The sequence below is a fragment of the Lissotriton vulgaris genome, chromosome 2_1 (assembly GCF_964263255.1).
Source record: "Lissotriton vulgaris chromosome 2_1, aLisVul1.2, whole genome shotgun sequence".
In the NCBI taxonomy this organism is placed as follows: domain Eukaryota; kingdom Metazoa; phylum Chordata; class Amphibia; order Caudata; family Salamandridae; genus Lissotriton; species Lissotriton vulgaris.
The window spans coordinates 45,149,377-45,166,265 of NC_141687.1; the positions used below are offsets into that span (position 1 = coordinate 45,149,377).

The 16,889-nt window shown below is 44.2% G+C and overlaps 1 protein-coding gene across 1 annotated transcript in view; it reads left to right on the forward strand.

The window, feature by feature from the left end:
- Positions 1 to 359: 359 nt before the first annotated feature.
- The window catches only part of RETREG2 (reticulophagy regulator family member 2), a 113,892-nt gene continuing 97,362 nt past the window's right edge, over positions 360 to 16,889 (forward strand). Inside the window, exon 1 of the mRNA XM_086954414.1 lies at positions 360 to 682. Within this exon, the coding sequence (XP_086810540.1) occupies positions 495 to 682 (188 nt within the window). The 5' untranslated portion in view covers positions 360 to 494. The remainder of the gene's footprint in view (positions 683 to 16,889) is intronic.

Consider the following 16,889-nt stretch of genomic DNA (forward strand, 5'->3'; position numbering starts at 1 on the left):
AAATTTCAATTTCATAAAATACAGTGTGCTCAGGGGACTTGTAGTTGATGATGTTATACTGAATAAAAAAGATCGATTGTGTTTGGCTGCTGTAATAAAGCAAAGAAAAAGCCTGATCCTCGCCTCCGTTGTCCTTCACAGAATTGAAAATTCTTGTCACGAATGTTCGCAAATTGTATAATTGAAAGTTTCTTTCATGATAGCTTGACAACAGTTTCTCAGGCACAGGTGTATTATTGTCTCCCTGTTGGTGCTATGGCTGCTGAATGCTCTGTCCTTCTTCTCTTTTCACAGCTCTCCCTCGTCACGTGCTCCCAGCGCGAGCTCCTGTCATTCTCGCTTGGCATCAGCTGATCACTTCCGCCCAGTGACGTCACGCTCGGGATTGAACTGCGGGGGATTACGATCAAAACAACGAGCGCTCCCGGGTCAAACCATCCCCGCGCAGCAGGGGGTTCCGGCGCGTACCATCTGCGGCCCGTCCAGCGCTCAGCATGGCAGACCCGGGCGGTGGGCCGTCGCCCGCGCCCCCCTCGGAGCGGGAGATCCGGCAGCTGGCGGCGGAGCTGCGGGCGGCCCTGCGCGGCTGGGAAGGGCCCCTGGAGGCGGCGCAGAGCCTGCTGGTGTGGGAGCGGCCGGTGCAGAGTGCGGGGAGCGCGGCGGCCCTCACCGGGGGGCTCTGGTGAGTGGGGGTGGGATGTGATGGGGGGGCTCAGTGGCAGTGCTTGCTCCGGGGAGATCCTGCGTGGCACCTGCTGCCGGTGCTCGCTTTTTAAAAGCCAGCCGCAGGTGCATTCTGGGAGCTGTAGTTCAGACCTCTGTCAGGTGCGTCCTGCTGGTAGAGTGCCAGCACTGGCAGAGGGTGGGCGTGGCCGTTGTGCCTCGGAGGGAGGGTGGGCTGCTGGTGGCTAAGCCTCTCTGTGCTTCCTGTGGAGGGGGTGGTATTCATGGGGATGCTACGGGTGGGGCTTTGCTAGGACCTGCTGTCATCAGATGCTCCTACAGAGAAGGCATCTGTTTGTGGGACAGATGAGATGGAATGTCACATTTAGGAAAGGAGTAGATGTGTGGGTGGTTGCTCTGACTGTGGTCGAAGTTTTAAACTATGGGGTTTATCATTTTGGAGGTAAGGGCGGAGCCAGGCAAGGCCTATAAAAACATGCGATTTAAAGGTTACATCCATTTGCAGATGCTCGCTGACGCTTCTCATTGGTATCCGAATCTGTGCCCTAAAGGCTACACACAGATCTTCGCATTAGATATATTTACCCAGTGTATTGTTGACTAAGATTTTTATCTGTGACCTGGAGGCTAAACATGGATCTCTGCAGTTAGTCTGTTAGCCCACTGAGCTATCTTGAATGTAATCTTGTAGGTAAGCACATTGATTACACGTTGGAAAGCATATCTCGGCGAATATCCTACACATACAATTCTGTTCCTTTCAAACTGCTATGCATACGTTCACCTAGCGGCTTCCCCTCCCATTGCTTCAGAATCACCCATTTCAGAACCACTCATGGCATTCTCTTTTCTGCTCTTGTTTGCTCTTCCAATGCTCCGCTATCGCCCTTCCCATCTCTCCATCTCTTTCTGGTCTCAACTATACCAGCCAATGCTTTACACCCAGGCACATGTATATTAAGCCCTACAGTGCCTTGTAAAGTAAAGTTTATAAAGCGCTCGAATGCCGAAGCGTCTTGGCGCTGGAGAGCATAGAAAAATGTGTAGCCTGAAAAATCAGATCTTACTGATTGGTGAATCAACCAAGTTTTCAGTTGTCCACTGAATTTCAACCGGACTGGCTGGGATACGATGTGTAATGGCAGCTTGTTCCAAAGTTTGGGAGCTAGATATGAGAGGCATCTACCTCCCCATTTAGGTTTCTTAATTAAAGGGACGTTTGCCAGTGCTTTACTGGCTGACCTAAGTGGGCGACTAGGGGCGTACCACTGGAATACTTTATGGTACTCCATTGGTCTGCCTCCATACAAGGGTTTATGGATCAGACACAGTGCCTTAAATTCTATGCGCTCCTTCCCTGGAAGCCAATGGAGGTTCCTGATAGCCCCTGAAATTTGGTTGAATTTAGCGATATTCAACATTGTACAGACTGCCACATTCTGCAGGGAATTCTGCCAGCCGCATAAAATAAAATCATGCTGAGCCGTAGACCTGATCATGGTCGCAACCCAATGAAACATGTGATTGGTCGAGCACAGGAAACTCAAAATGTCCATATGTGCACTTGTACAGGGTTAAGATCACTAAGTGTACCTGAAAAGTCAAGCCCGCCTGGTTAGCTGCCGTTTATCAGCCCTGAGGTAAAGGGCATTTCAATAGTCGATCCGTGACAACACAAGTGACACCACAAGTCTTCCTCAATTCCATTGGAAGAAACGGAAGGATCTTTCGCAGCATCAACCCTCTTATGGTTTAGAAATCATCTATCAATTGCTCTTTTCTTTGGTATATTTTCCGACCTTTTCATCGCCCACCAACCATGCTCTCCTTTTCTGGATCTATTCAATATCCTTTTAACTCCACTTTCAAGCGTCTGGATACTCTCTCGGGTGATTAGTGCCATATACGATTCTATTTAACATAACTGTGTCCTAGTACTCAAACTGACAGCCAAACAGTCATCTTCTTTAAGCTAAGACCGTGTGGCTCCAATTCCTTTCCCCTCTCAGGTGGTTCAGGACCTGGTGCTCAAAACATTGGTCGTTTACCTCAATTTGCCTCCTAATTGATCCCACGTAATCTAATTTCTTCCAGCCTGATCCTATTGTACTAAGAATGGCTTCCTGCAAGTGTCCAGTTTTCTCACCCGTGGCCACTATTCCTGGCTCCTCTTCTATCCTTGTCTTCCTTGACTTTTCAGCAGCACTTGACCTCTCCACCTTGACAGACATTCTCTCTGGACATCTCTAACTCCCTGCAGAATAGCTTCTACTTCTACCTTTTTAATTGTTCATTGTCTGTAACCTGGGGCTCTTCAGACCCCTCCCTGCCCACATGCCAATCAGTTGTTATCCCTCATGCGCCTTTTCTGGTTTTTGTTGTTTTCTCTCTAACCAATCGTGCAGTAGCATCATCTTTTCCTTTGCCTTCTCCTTGAATCTTTATCCTCACAACACATGTATTTATCATACTCATCCCTTGCCCAACCCAACCTCGGAAAAGAATCTGACTACCTTGCAGCCAACCATCTGTGGAAGGTCTCCACCCTCTCCTGCTCAAATTCTTTTGAATTAAAATAATTACTCACCGCCACTATTCTCTGTGTCATCTGCCCGCACCCTCTGCCCTAAATACTACCCGTTGCTCATCTAGGAACAACTACATGTTAGCGGGCTTTACAGATACACATAACATATCATCCGCTAGGGTATCCTGGTGCAGTTCACACTGGTCTTCACAGCAGTGCATTGAATCTGAACCCCCCCCCACCTCAATTTGCTTTCAGGTGCAGTGATGTCCTGGAACTTCAGTTTTAATCACCCATTTCCCCATCCAGGTAGAGGGCATCTGAACCATTTGCAGCTCAGTCCCAGTTCACAAGATTTCTGGAGGTTTTAAAAAGATAATCTGAACTGGTGCAGCGTATCACACAAGCAAAAAACCGTTACTGGACACAAAAATAAATCAACTGATGTGGGGTTCTGCAGTTGTCACCCATATTGATATGTTTAGTTTGGGGAACTCGCAGTTTTGAAGATTGTCAATGATTTATAATGCACATTATGGAGACATGGCTGAAGAATGAGTCCTTATTCCTTAAGGTCGCACTGTATCTGAGAAGTAACTGAGAAAGTGATTACACATTGTATACGGGTCTTCTCTCCGTTCTGTAGTTTAAATGAGCACTGCTAAGTTTTTGCTTACTTTCAATTAAAATACATAATATGAGGTGAAAAAAAATATTTGAGACTTTCAATTAACAATTGGTCTTCAGTTTGTTGGAAAGTCCTAGTAGCTTTGTAGCACAAATAACTGAGTGCCTCAGCAGCCCTGTCTTTTAGTGTGTGTATCTGTAATGTCTTTAAAGTCATTGGTATAGTCGGGGTTCTCACATTCCTCTCCCGTCCTGCGTCTGTGTTCTGCCATGAATCCATGTTAATCGTGTTATGTTGTATGCTATTTGGTAAAGATGGTAAGGTGGTCTTTGGAGAATTTGTGTGATTGTGGTGCCGGGCGTATTGTATTTGAAATGCATAAGTAAGAGGATCCCTATAATGGGGTAAGCTCCATTTGGGGGGTGAATTTAGCTGTGGATGTGATCGATGCATGGTATATCTTTGGGGAAAATGTTGTGATACTGGAGAATCCAGCTGGTACTGGTGGCTAGGTGTCATGATGCTAGTACATGTGTGTGGATAATTGTGGCTGTCCTGGAGTGTATCTCACTAACTCACTCACAGTGTAATGTGGAAAAGAGTCCACGATGGAAATGTTTGCCCTCGGACGTATGATTTGTTTGAAGCAACATCATTGTTTTGTAATTTTTGTGAACCTCTTGTGTAACATAACTTCAAATTATTTTTTTTGCAGCCGTAATTTGTTCTTGTGTCTGGATCTAGTTTTTCAAGGAAAATCTACTCTCTCATCTTTCTGTGATTTGTATAATGGGGCCTAGACCAAAGTGGCTGAGGCTTGTTGTTTGACATAGTTTTTCAAGGAAAATCTACTCTTATTTCTTTCTGTAATTTGTATTATGTGGCCTAGACCAAAGTGGTTGAGGCTTGTTTGACAAATGGAAGTTCTCCAATACCACCACTGTTTGAGCTTTATTGGAAGGGTGGAATGCACGTCTGAGCCCGTCCTATTATAATTGCATTTTAAAGCACTTACTAACTCTGATGAGGCATTGTAGCTTTTTTCGGCGAGTAGCATGCTACTCCGGAACTGAAACAGGATTAGTGGTGAATTTGTCTAGGGAAATATTTTATTAATTTGAGCTGTGGAAAGGAGTCTATTAGTTGGATTGTAAAGGATAGTGAAGGGATAGAAGAGGGAAGGGTTTAGAAAGTGCTTGGCGATCATAACAGTAGGAGGACGTTTGGGATGAGAAAAGGAGATGAGGGAGAAGATAAGATATCTGAGGAGTGTAGGAGAGATAGGAGGCAAGGGTTTAGAAAGGCTTGTTTGTGGGAGCTGAATAGTAAACAATGTTTGAGATGATACAACAAGGGGTAGAAGAGGTAAGTGTCTAGAAGGGATTATTTTGAGGGTCATAGTAGTAGTATGGGATTTGGGATGAGTCAGAGTGGAGGTAGAGGATATATTGAGAGGTATATGGTGAGATAGGGTAGTGCATTTGAGATGCTAGGCACTTGCTTGCTAATCCATATAGTAAGTTGGCGAGGTATTTAATTTTAACTATGTGGGAAAATTACTTGTGAATCTGTATGTAGCAGATACCTTCGTCTTTCTCAGGCCATTGTGCTGTGTAAATACTACATTTTAGTGGTGTAGTGTTTGTCTTTGGGCAGTAAACACTCGCTCAACTTGCATCCTACCCTCACTTATTTGTTCATGAAATGGAAAGTATTTGCCCATCCGCGTGCAGGGGAGGTGCTTGGCCAGCACTGTTCCCAGCTGCTTGTTTACCAACTGCAGATATTAATAGTTGAGCTTGCTTGTGGGACTTCTTTCCTTAACTCTCGGTTTAGATAACTCTTTACTCCAGGTGAGAGACCTATGAAAACAAACAGGACTAGAAGCTGATCTTCTATAGGACTTCTGATCCAATTTAAAAAAAAAAAGGTGACCATCGACCAAGATCGTCCCACCTGTCAAGTTAGCTTGCTTCCCTCTATGGTGGCACCACTATGCCCTTAGACTTCGACTTCCACCTGGCTACTACACCAGTGTTACTCTTCTTTTCAAGTTGTCAGCTTTTTGGATGTGTGCTTCCTTGCCACCCTCTGTTTTCGAAAAATGCAAATGAAATTAAACATTTTATTTTGCTCTGTCCCTTGCCAGGGTCATGCTCCGTCCGAGTAGTGGTGTTGCAAGTTGCTTTGCTTCGAAGAAAGAAGAAGCTTCTGCAGTGCCACTTGGTTTTACCTCAGGAGATCTGTATGTTCATGAAAGCAGGAGAGTTTTGTGCCCCATTCACGCATCACACTTGGGCTAAGGAGGTTGACAAATAATTTTTATTTTGGAAATTATGCATCTTGGCCCCTTTTGCAAGCTCATAGAGCAGCCTTCACCCAAATGTCACAAAAAACTCCCTAAGTCCTGACTTCCAAACTGATTCTGATCAGCACTAATCTATCTCCATCTGAGACAACTTTAAAAACAATTTGCAAAATGGGGTTGCTGCCTGATTTATCTTGGGCCTGTCAGCTGCCTTCAACACAGTGGATCATGGCAATAATACTCACTCGAGGAAGCGGGCATAGAGGGTACTGCCTCACTTAGATCTCATCTTACCTATACATTAAAACCAATATGATGCATACTCCTCCTCCTTTGACATCCAGACGTCACAGCATAAAAGCAGAAGCCCCTCAAGGCTCTTTCCACTCACCACTCCTTTTTAACATCTATATGAAATCGTTACCAAAATCCGTCAATGTGCTTGACTTCACCTACTTAAATTACTCGGATGACATGCAGATATTGCTTAAATTGTTAAGCCCTAATGACACTTGAAACGTCAAAATCTTTTGTTGCCTCCAGGCCATTGACTACTTAATGTCATGAAGCCACGCAAATTAAACGCCTTAAAAATGGAAAAACTCATCTGTTGCGACTGGAAAACGTATGGCCCTCTCTGCGCCTGGTCAGATGATCTAAGACCACCAACTGAAAATACCCAGAGGGATAAGAAACCTTAGAATTGCCATGCACCCCAAAGTTGTCGATGATGTCCAAGTGGATAAGATATTGAGGGCAAGCTTCTTGCCATGAAAAGGCTGTGACCCATTCTTAAGGCAATATTTTGTGTCCCCTCAAAACTAGATTACGGTAATGGTCTATATCACGGCTTGCCTTTATCAACCATGAGCAAATTTAATAGAATTCAGAACTTTGCTGCCAGACTACTACTACATGGAACAACACATGAGCATATCGCCCCTGCCTTAAGAGCCCTCCACTATTTACCAGAACATCCCCCTCCAAGCTCCTTTATATCACCCAATAGGCAATAGATGGCAAAGGAGCACTTTTTGATCAGAAAGAAAGTCACAAAATGCTTCAAACAACGAAAGCTACACTCTAGACTGGCACCCTATCTCAACTTAGAAGGAAAAAACGGGTGGAACATTTTCTCTGTGCAGTCAACTAAGCTATGGAATTCCCTACTTCCCCCCCACCTAAAGTACGGTCCCATGAGAACCATCTCAGCTCCAGAAGACTAGCCAAGAGCTGCTCTTCACTACATCATTGCAATACTCGCAACGCAACAGTGTACACAAATATTAAGAAGAAGACATGCGGAACCGGAGATCTATCAGATCCATCTATGGCTTTACCTTGATCATGAAGACCGGAAACTGCGGTAAACAGTCCTCTCACTTGCAAACTTTGTGACAACGATCTGACTGTCACGGAGACAACCCCGCAACAATAAACCTCAGGAAGTAACTACTCTTTATCTGAGACCAAGGCCCAACCTACCCGCTCTACATTTGGATACCTGTTGCATAGAGGAACTTGTTCTGGGCTCTGTTATTTCTGAAACTACCCCTGCTGATTGTGAAGTTCTGCAAGGATCTTCCCTCTCTCTGGCCCTCTGACCTACAACCTAGATGCCTACCACATTATCTGCTGCGAATGCCATCCAAATCTTCTCGAGCAAATGGTATTAAACTGCCTGTGAGAATATACCATTGGTTGCAAGCAATCTGTTCATCACGGTCATGTTTCTCAGACTCCGAAGGCTGAGTGAAGCAACCCATGCGTGCAGTGCACAATCGCGTATATCTGGCCTAACTCACCAGGCCTCTCTGATGCTAGTCCAGAAATGATAGAACGTAAATCATTGTTAGACTCTGACTTCTTATTTCCCAGAGTAAGAAAATAATCACCAACACATTGTTTCACCTGCACCATTTGTGGAGTGCTCTCCTTAGATCCACCTCAGTAACAAATTCTGACTTTTGTAGCATCGGGGTATGACGGCACACACATTCTCGGAACAAGAAACGTGCTCTGCTCCTGAAAGTGCAGGTCCACGACTACCAATTTATCTTTGAACTGAGAAGCTGTAATCAAATCACTGCCTTTTGGAATAACTCTGTACTGGCTACCAATCCAAATAAGTTGGCACTTTGAGATACTATGCTCTGCTCATAAGGCTCTGCTCATAAGGCCCTACTCTGGGATTTCTCACCAAGACTTCCAGCCTACGAGAACCCAAACATAAACTTTATATCTAGAAAGTGACCAGAGGAAACATGCCATATTCACTTCAAGCAATTCATCTTTTTTCAAAAGTTGACAGCACTGCACTCAGTTTTTTTTCTTCTTTTTTTGTTATCCATTTTATCTATTGTATATTATTTGTGGGTGTGATTCTATATATCCCTGGTGCCCACTAAATATAATCATAGATTCACTATGCCATCATATTTCAAATGGAATTATTTATTGTACATAATAAAAATATTAAAACTGCTAGTCATGAGCATAATATAAGCATTGATGCAGTCTATGTTTGTTTCAAACTGTTTGTGCTTTTTAAAAAATCGGTTAAGAATTCACCAGCAAGAAACAAATCCCTACTCCCAGAGATGAGATAGGACTGCAAACAATCAAAGAGCCTCTCCGTGCGGACCCTGATTGGTAGCGCTAGCCCAGATATTGCCACAGATTTCAGTCATGTTTTGAGTCTGCAATGCCTTTCTCATGCATGTGAGATAATCACAAGACTTGTTAAAGTTTTGCCGGAACAAGTAGATTCGGGTCTTTGATGAGACTCTGGCATTACTTGGTCACAGAAGGTACACACCGTAGACCTTGGAAACTTGTGTCTTCTCCACAGCTTATTTTGTTGTTGTTGAGCTCTTCTCGAACATCTGGGAAGGATATCTCCCCCTCTCAGTCTGGACATATAAAGCTGTCGGATGCCCGCAGAGATGATGGTTATTGCACCTTCCAAAATTCATCTGTATTGCTTTTCTACAAAATTACCACATGCAGTGCATAACAAAACATAAAAACTGCAAGTATAGTTCTTAAGTGTCTGTGCCATGTTTCCTTTGTTTACCCTCAGACCTTTTCACATCAGGGTTGTACAATCACTCCTGCTTTTGAGTAAAGAGCTGAATACACATCTCTTAAGGAAGTGTATAACCCATAAAAGCCGTCACCTTCATCCCCAGAGCGGTTACTAATAAGGACTTTGTATGCAGTCTTGAATTTTCTGCCATCCCAGGTCTTGGTCTTTGTTCTGATGTCTAAGTGCAGTGACTCTTAACTTGTAGTCCAAGGACCCCTGGGGGTCTGCGACTGTTTTTACAAAATTAAATATTATTATAATAAAGTATGTACAAAGAAAGAAATGCAATGGAAAATGTAAACCCTTTTCAAACTGTGATTGTGAATTAAAGTGACTATTCCAGTATTTGGGCATTTGTTTGGTGTATACATCTTTTTTGTATTTTGTGTATTGTTTTGAGGCTCAGATCATAGGGTGTCCCTGACTTCCCCTAATAACTCAGTCGGGGGCCCCTGGATTCCAATAATTCTGGGGGAATCCACAGCATTTGAAAGGTTAAGAACCATTGTCTTGGTGTACATGGGTGTTATGTAAGTTTGCATTCTGTAATTACCTACACATGCAATAAGTGATCTACGCTGTACTTCAACACTACTGAAATATAGTGTTTAGAGTTGCTGTGCCCTGAAATGCTCTTATTTTAGCGTGGTGTTTTAATTACCCACAGGCACAGTAGAACGGGATTACATTGTTTCACTGTACTTTCCCGTCTTTATTTTAATTGGTGTCTATTTTCCTGTACCTGAAAGAGCTCACAGTCCAGGAGGGCAGGTGTTGCTAGGTGGCAGTCTGTTCTCTTGCTTTGTCTTTATCTCCTTAGCAGCGGGGGTAATTCCCCCGCTGTGCTGGGGGGCGGGGGCGCACACAGCGCCCCCCTGCTCATGACGAGCTCAGCTCATCATGAGGCACGGTGCTCGTGTGCTCATGACGAGCTGAGCTCGTCATGACCACACCCGTTTCTGTGGAACGCTCAGCACAGCAGGGGAATTATCCCCGCGTGTGAGCGTGCCACGGCTCATGTCGAGCTCCGCTCATCATGAGCACAGGAGCACCGTGCCTCATAACGAGCTGAGCTCGTCATGAGCATGGATGGAGCTAAAGTATCCTCCCCCTTTTTTTTTTCTCACCTTCCAGTGACTGGCAAGTCAGGAGTAAGCCCTGCCCCATATCATCTAGTCTTATTTACATGGGCTCGCTGTGTGATTGATGTGTCAAATTGAAGCACATCTGTGCGTGTCTGTCCATCAACCAGGCACGGGACTTGGCCCTTTCTGCAGGAAGTCAAAACAGCCTCCATTTCTTATAATCTAGATTTCCTCCTTGCTCAGAGATTCTCTAACCCCCTCCCGCGGGATATCATTCACGCGCCGCTGCATTATCGTCGGATCATTGACCTGTTGCTGTATGTAGTCCGTAATTCCCAAGATCATTTTAGACCGTCTATTCCAGGCTTTTCCAATGAGTAGCTTGTAAGCTACTGGTAACTCTTCGGTTACCTGTAAGTAGCTCTCCTGAGTGCAGCCCCGCCTACTAAATTAGACGCTTTTTCTCGGGTAATTAACATCCGTATAACAAAACTGAAAAGCGTGAATGAGAGATGGATGAGTGTATTTTCAGAACATTTTTTAAGAAAAATGGTTGAATTGATAAATGTAATTTAATCTGAGATCCGTGATCACTCATGTGGCGATGGGTAAACTTATTACTCTTATTAATATTATCTTGGTGCAAGGGACATTGCAGCTATGGCTGTGATGTATTACCCATTGAGAACATTCCAAAATGATACAACCTTTATTACATTACTGCTAGCAACCCAGCCTAATGCGCTGAAGTGAACACTACCGATAACCTTGCATGAGGTGGTCACTCATGTTTCCATGTCTTATATGGTTACTATTACAAGACCAATGCTATTAGTAAGCCGGGATGATTTTCGTTAAACATGAGCAGCTCTTAGTACAGAAAAGGTTGTAGAACCCTGGACTAAACCTAAACTGATACCTAATTCTAATTGTGTTTGGTTAGATATCCAAAACTGATAAAAACACAAACTAGAAGTTCTTAATTACCTGTGCATAACTACTTGGACATAGCATTTTAAACAGATACGTGGCTCTGTGAATTCATCCCCATTTCATTGGCTGTGCCTTCTGCATATTAAGTGTCTGATTATGATGTCGGTGAGACATGCCACCGACTGGGCCGGACTGGCCAGTGCTGGCACCATGCAATCCCCTGGTGCGCCGCAAGGTTGGGGGCCGTTTTTTGGCCGTTTTTGTTACAGGGCCGTTTTGCAAAATCGGCTCTATAACAAAATTGGCCGAAAACCGGCTCCGGCAAAGCAGGGAGCCCGCTCCTGTGCAGCTCTGCTGGATCCCCACCGAGCAGATACTGCTCTGTGCAGGAGCTGTCCTCTCATCCTTTCCCACCCGTGGCAGCGAGGTCAGGCGGTGTTGGTGGAGTGCTTTGTGTGCCCCAATCCTACCTCACCCCCTCCCTCTTCTCCGTTCCTCCTTCCCCAAGACCTGGGAACGGAGAAGGCACACCACATGATGGCATTCCCCCTCAATCTGTCCTGGAGAGATGGGGGCCATCAAAACAGTTTTACTGGTTTCATCCGTGGGAGATGGGGTTTCCTTGTGACGGTGATCCTCTTCGGCCAGAGGGCCCATGCTCAGCTCCTCCCAGCTCCTCCTTGTTGTGCTGTTAATACTGGATCCCAGACCCTTTCTAGAGTGATCTGTAGAAAATACAGCGGAGCACTAAGTGCCTATTTTCCTGCCCAGTCCTCGCGGGCATCAGACTTCTTGGGCTGTCTTTTACAGCCGCGTTGGTCCCATTTCAAACAATTCTCTCTCTGGTCAGCCCTGCCACCTGGAGTAATTTTTTCAGATGTCCTGGCTTCTAAACTTTACTTTGACAAGCATGATGTTCACTGCTTCTGATGCTAGACCTGTCCTCTATCTAGGCTCCTGGCACCTGCGTTCTCCTGGTGGCATCTTCAGCAGACTTCCATCCTTGCCACATTCTCTCGCTCTGTGACCCTCCTGATGGAGGTCTGCCAACTTCAGGACCAGTCCACAGAAGATTCAAGGGAACCCTTCGAGGTTCACCCAAGCACGTCGATCCCACATTTGTCCTTCAGGGGAACCAGCACCACTAGCCCTGGAGAAACTCTTATTCCTGGGGTGTCAGCTGGAGTCCAAACATCCTTAAGTCCGTCCTTGCAGTGAAATCAGTTGGCTTCTCCTTCCAGCTGAGCCTTCCTCCAGCGTTAATGCTCCCATGTCCAGAAGATTCTCAACAGTCCCATAGTAAATAACTTTATTTGGTTATTTCTAACCATAAATTGAAAAACTTCAATAAATACAAATATTAAGGCACCCAATAAACCATAGAATCACACACTACATAACCAGGTATGGTCTTCGTTTTATGGGGGAGGGGGTATTGCTAGAATAGAGACATCTCTGTACAATCATAACTACCCCCACCCTCACAGTTGCCTAATCCCTTCCTTCCAAAACTTCAAAGGCCAGCCCCTCCTGCGATTGGCTCCCTAGGCCTGTCTGTCTTCCTTTGATTCTGTGGGAATGAGCCCTCTCAGGCCAGGTGCAGTATGAAATGTAATTTACCACACAGCTTTTGTCCTTATTCTTTCCTTTCCCAGGAACAAGCTCAAGCACTGTCAAATGGCTCAATTTTGTTGGGAGGATTTTGATCCTTGTGCTGGCCAGCTGAGTAATTAACTTGGCCCTGTGGGGGTGAGGCAAAGGCCTGGAATCTAATTAAGAGCTAAGAATTGCTTCAGGCCTCCAAGTGCTACAGGGAGTACAGGCATCGCAAAAGTGACACAGGGCTTTGCTAGCCCGAAGTCTCACACGCTTAGCCTCACATGTGTGTGCTCATGTGTAACTAGCCCAGAGCCTCTTACACAAGCTGCGCAGCAGCAGACCTCATTCTAAATGGCAGACACTGGCAGCTAGCACTCTGTCCATCTTCAAAGAAGTTTACAGATATGAGACTCCGTTGATGTGAAATTCACAGAAAAATTCTGAAATCAGGTAGTCCAATCTACAATCAGTTGATAAAGATGCCCCTATAATGCTTTTCTAAATAGATGTTTGCCTTATCTAACTACAGGCTGATCTCGCTACTACCGGCTCCTTTCAAAATTGACTCTAACATGAACGTCCTACTCTCACCACACCTGGAAGCCAATCAGTGCTCTGAGAAACACCAGCTGGGTTTGTATCCAGGCATTAGTATAGCATCGGTTCCAGCTGGTGTTCTCAGTAAAATGTGGATGTGTCTGAACTTGGAACTCAGCCGTCCTAATTCTACTCAATTGATCTTTCCGCTGGCTTTTACACTCTCGCATTCCATTCTAGCTGCATCTTTAGCGAAAGCTGGTGTAGGAATACGTGTTTGCTTTTACACTCTCACACTCCATCCTGGCTGTGTCTTTAGCCAAAGCTGGTGTAGGAGGACGTACCCTTACCTTTACCACATTCTTATTGAGCTTTTCCCAAGCGATACACATTACGCCTTTTCAATCAGAATTTATTAGTATTGAATGTGATGTACCTCAAGCTTTTTCTCCGAGCCCCACTCTTCTCAGTCATTATTTAGCCCATGTTCTTCATTTGTTCGTACCTTTTGGTTCTACCTACTTTTCGTATGCAGATGATACACAACTTATGTTAAGGTTGGATGGAGACCCCCATTAATGCCAATTGGATCAACTGCATTTCACTTAGACTATATACTCCAAAAAACGAAATTCTGGTGTTTGTCAGTACATCCATACGGGTTTCCAACTGATGGCCAACCGAGATTGTCCCTACTCCTCATCCTGCTTTGTCAGCTAAAAACTTAGTGATCATACTGGATGCAAACTTATTGTTTCAAGAGCACGCTTCAAAACCTCAAATGCCTTCTTTTTCTTTGTAAGAACTCTCTTTAGGACCTCAATCATGTCAACCGACCATCGGAAAACTATTGTTCGAGCCACGGTTGTGGGGAGGTTAGATTATTGTAATTCCATTTTCCTAAGACTTCCAAAAGCAGATTCACTGCCTATAGATCATTCAAAAAGCTACTGCTCATCAACTTCTAGAGATCAGGAAGTATGACCGCTTATCTCCATTAGCTCCCCTTTGAGAAGAGACGCATCTTTGAGGCCCTTTGTCCCTGCCATTGTTTAGTTCGTTCTCTAGGCCCATCTGCCTTCAGGACATGGTTAAGTGGTACATTTTCCTGTGTACACTACAATTTGCTCCTACCGATCTGTTTGGTGTTCCTCAAATGATAAAATGATTTCTTGGTAATTCCTTGTGTTGTCTTAGCTGCCACAGCTTGGAACAAACTACTACTTTCTCCGCACACTGATCCTCTAAATTTATCTTTAAAAAACTAAAAACCTTTTACTTTGACTCTATCCTCCTTTTTAACTCGATTTTCAGTGTTTTTTTAGCCTCACCAAGTTTTTGTACTGCCAAGACACCCACATGCATATCAACACACATTACAGTAATTAAGATCAATTAATACATTCCTACGGAGAGGTTAAACGACAGTAGCATTTATTTTCATACTTTGTTTGATATTGTGCCAAGATTTTAGCTTTCAGACACCTTGAAGCCATTTTGACACACTACATACACAAGTATGGAAATTGTATGGGAATTTCCTAGAATACAGGACTTGTACATTGCCCACCAAGGCTGAATATAACACAGTGAACTGGAGTTGTGCACCACAATATGCTCCAAGGCAGTCTCAGTTTACATAGGTTCATACAAATGTTGTCCACCCATTTTCAGATCGAGCCTAGCGGCATTCCTCATGCCGTGCCTCGCTCTGCGAGGCATGCTGTAATAGAGTATGCTGTGGAAGCCTTAACCACTCTCCGTACATATTTGTAATTGGCTAGTGTCATTGTCCTTGGTAAATGCTGGCTTCCGATTCATTATGAGGCTTGTGAGTCCCTCCTTGTTACCGCCTTGTTGCCGTTTGTTACCGCCCATTACGACTGAACCTTTTACTTGGCTTGTTACACGGTCTTCGTTTTAAGTCCGTGAGCACGATTTTTTTTTTTTGTACTGTATTACTTTTGGGATGAATTGCATTCTGTGCGCGGCACCCGCTTTAGGGACACTCCACTCCTTTTTTATTTTTTATTTTTTTTTATTTTTTAAACTAATTTTTAAAGCAGTGGCCCTTTCAGGCACACCTTGCTTTGCTTCGTTTCACGGACACCACGCTCTACATTTAGATCCCACCATGTTTGGCCCAGCAGTATGCTTGTTTTTTGTTTTTTTTAACTTTATTGCTGAGCGCAGCGCCCGCTTCAAGGACACCGTAAGAGAGAAACCGAGCGTGGTGTCCTTGAAGCCGCGCCACGCTGAGTTTTCAACTTAAACAAGCATTTGCAATGCAGTAGGTCTCAAACTTACGCGAGTTTAAGCTCTTGGCATTGTAAATGACCATGCCTTTTATTTATGTTAACACATAAATAAAAGGCATGGTCATTTACAATGCCAAAAGCTTAAACTTGTGTAAATGCGAGACCTATTGTATTGCAAATGCTTTTTTTTGTTGCAGCCACCAAACACTCAGCCAGACCGTTTCATCCATTGGTCTGTTGTGTGTCATCTGTTCCACCTACTAAATCATGGGCCAGTGGGTCTGGCCACTTCAGCTATTGGCTACATTTACTATGAATGTTGTCATTCACTATTCAACAGGGAGAATGTTCACTCACAAAGTAGTTTCCTTCAGTCCTGGGGACTACTACAGCTATGCATGCTTTTTGAACCTAAATATTATTGCTTTTAGCCAATGTTTTAAATTTTATATTCGTGTGAGGAGGCAGATCGGCCAACAATAAAGTTATGCAAAAAGCATGTAAAAATGTAGAATGTTAAAAGCTGCCAACCAATCCAGTCCTTGCCGCTGAGTTAGAATACCCAGTTCGAATGAATCCATTCATTCTTACGCAGGCGTTGAAGAGTAGTGTACCTATCATTCTTATGCAGGCGTTCAAAGGCAGGTTACCTTGGTCCATTCAAAGCCACAGCGGTTCAGGTGATGTATGGGGTGCCTCAGGTCTTATTAAAGAACTCTGGGGAAAATAGTTTTCTCTACAACTACGGCAATGACTGCCAGATTCTTTTTCACCTGGATGGCTTGATCGCTTCACAGGAACCTTTTCAACACGCCATGCTCTTATCTGGGAATGAATGTCCAGCAGTCAATTGAAATTAAACTCAGACAAAACTGAAATTGTCATCTTAAAAATTAAAGACCGTCTGTAAAATCTATCCTGTCCAGTAGAACTGGGCCCGGCCCCCACATCGACTGGTCAAGCGAAAAGTTTTGGAATAATTATTGATGGAGACCTATCTTTAAAGCTATAAATTAGTGCTTACGTAGGTCTCCCCAAAAACGGATTCACAGACTAACGTGTGTTCAGAACCAAGCAGCAAGTTCGATCATAATTCACCAAGAAACGTGTATAGATCCGCTGCGCTCCGCAAACCCCATTGGCTTCCCCTAGAATAGAGCATTACATTTAAAGTCTGTTGTCGTACTGCTACAGCAATCCTAGTGGAAGTCTTATTTTTTTTAGGAGAAGGATTAAAAAATT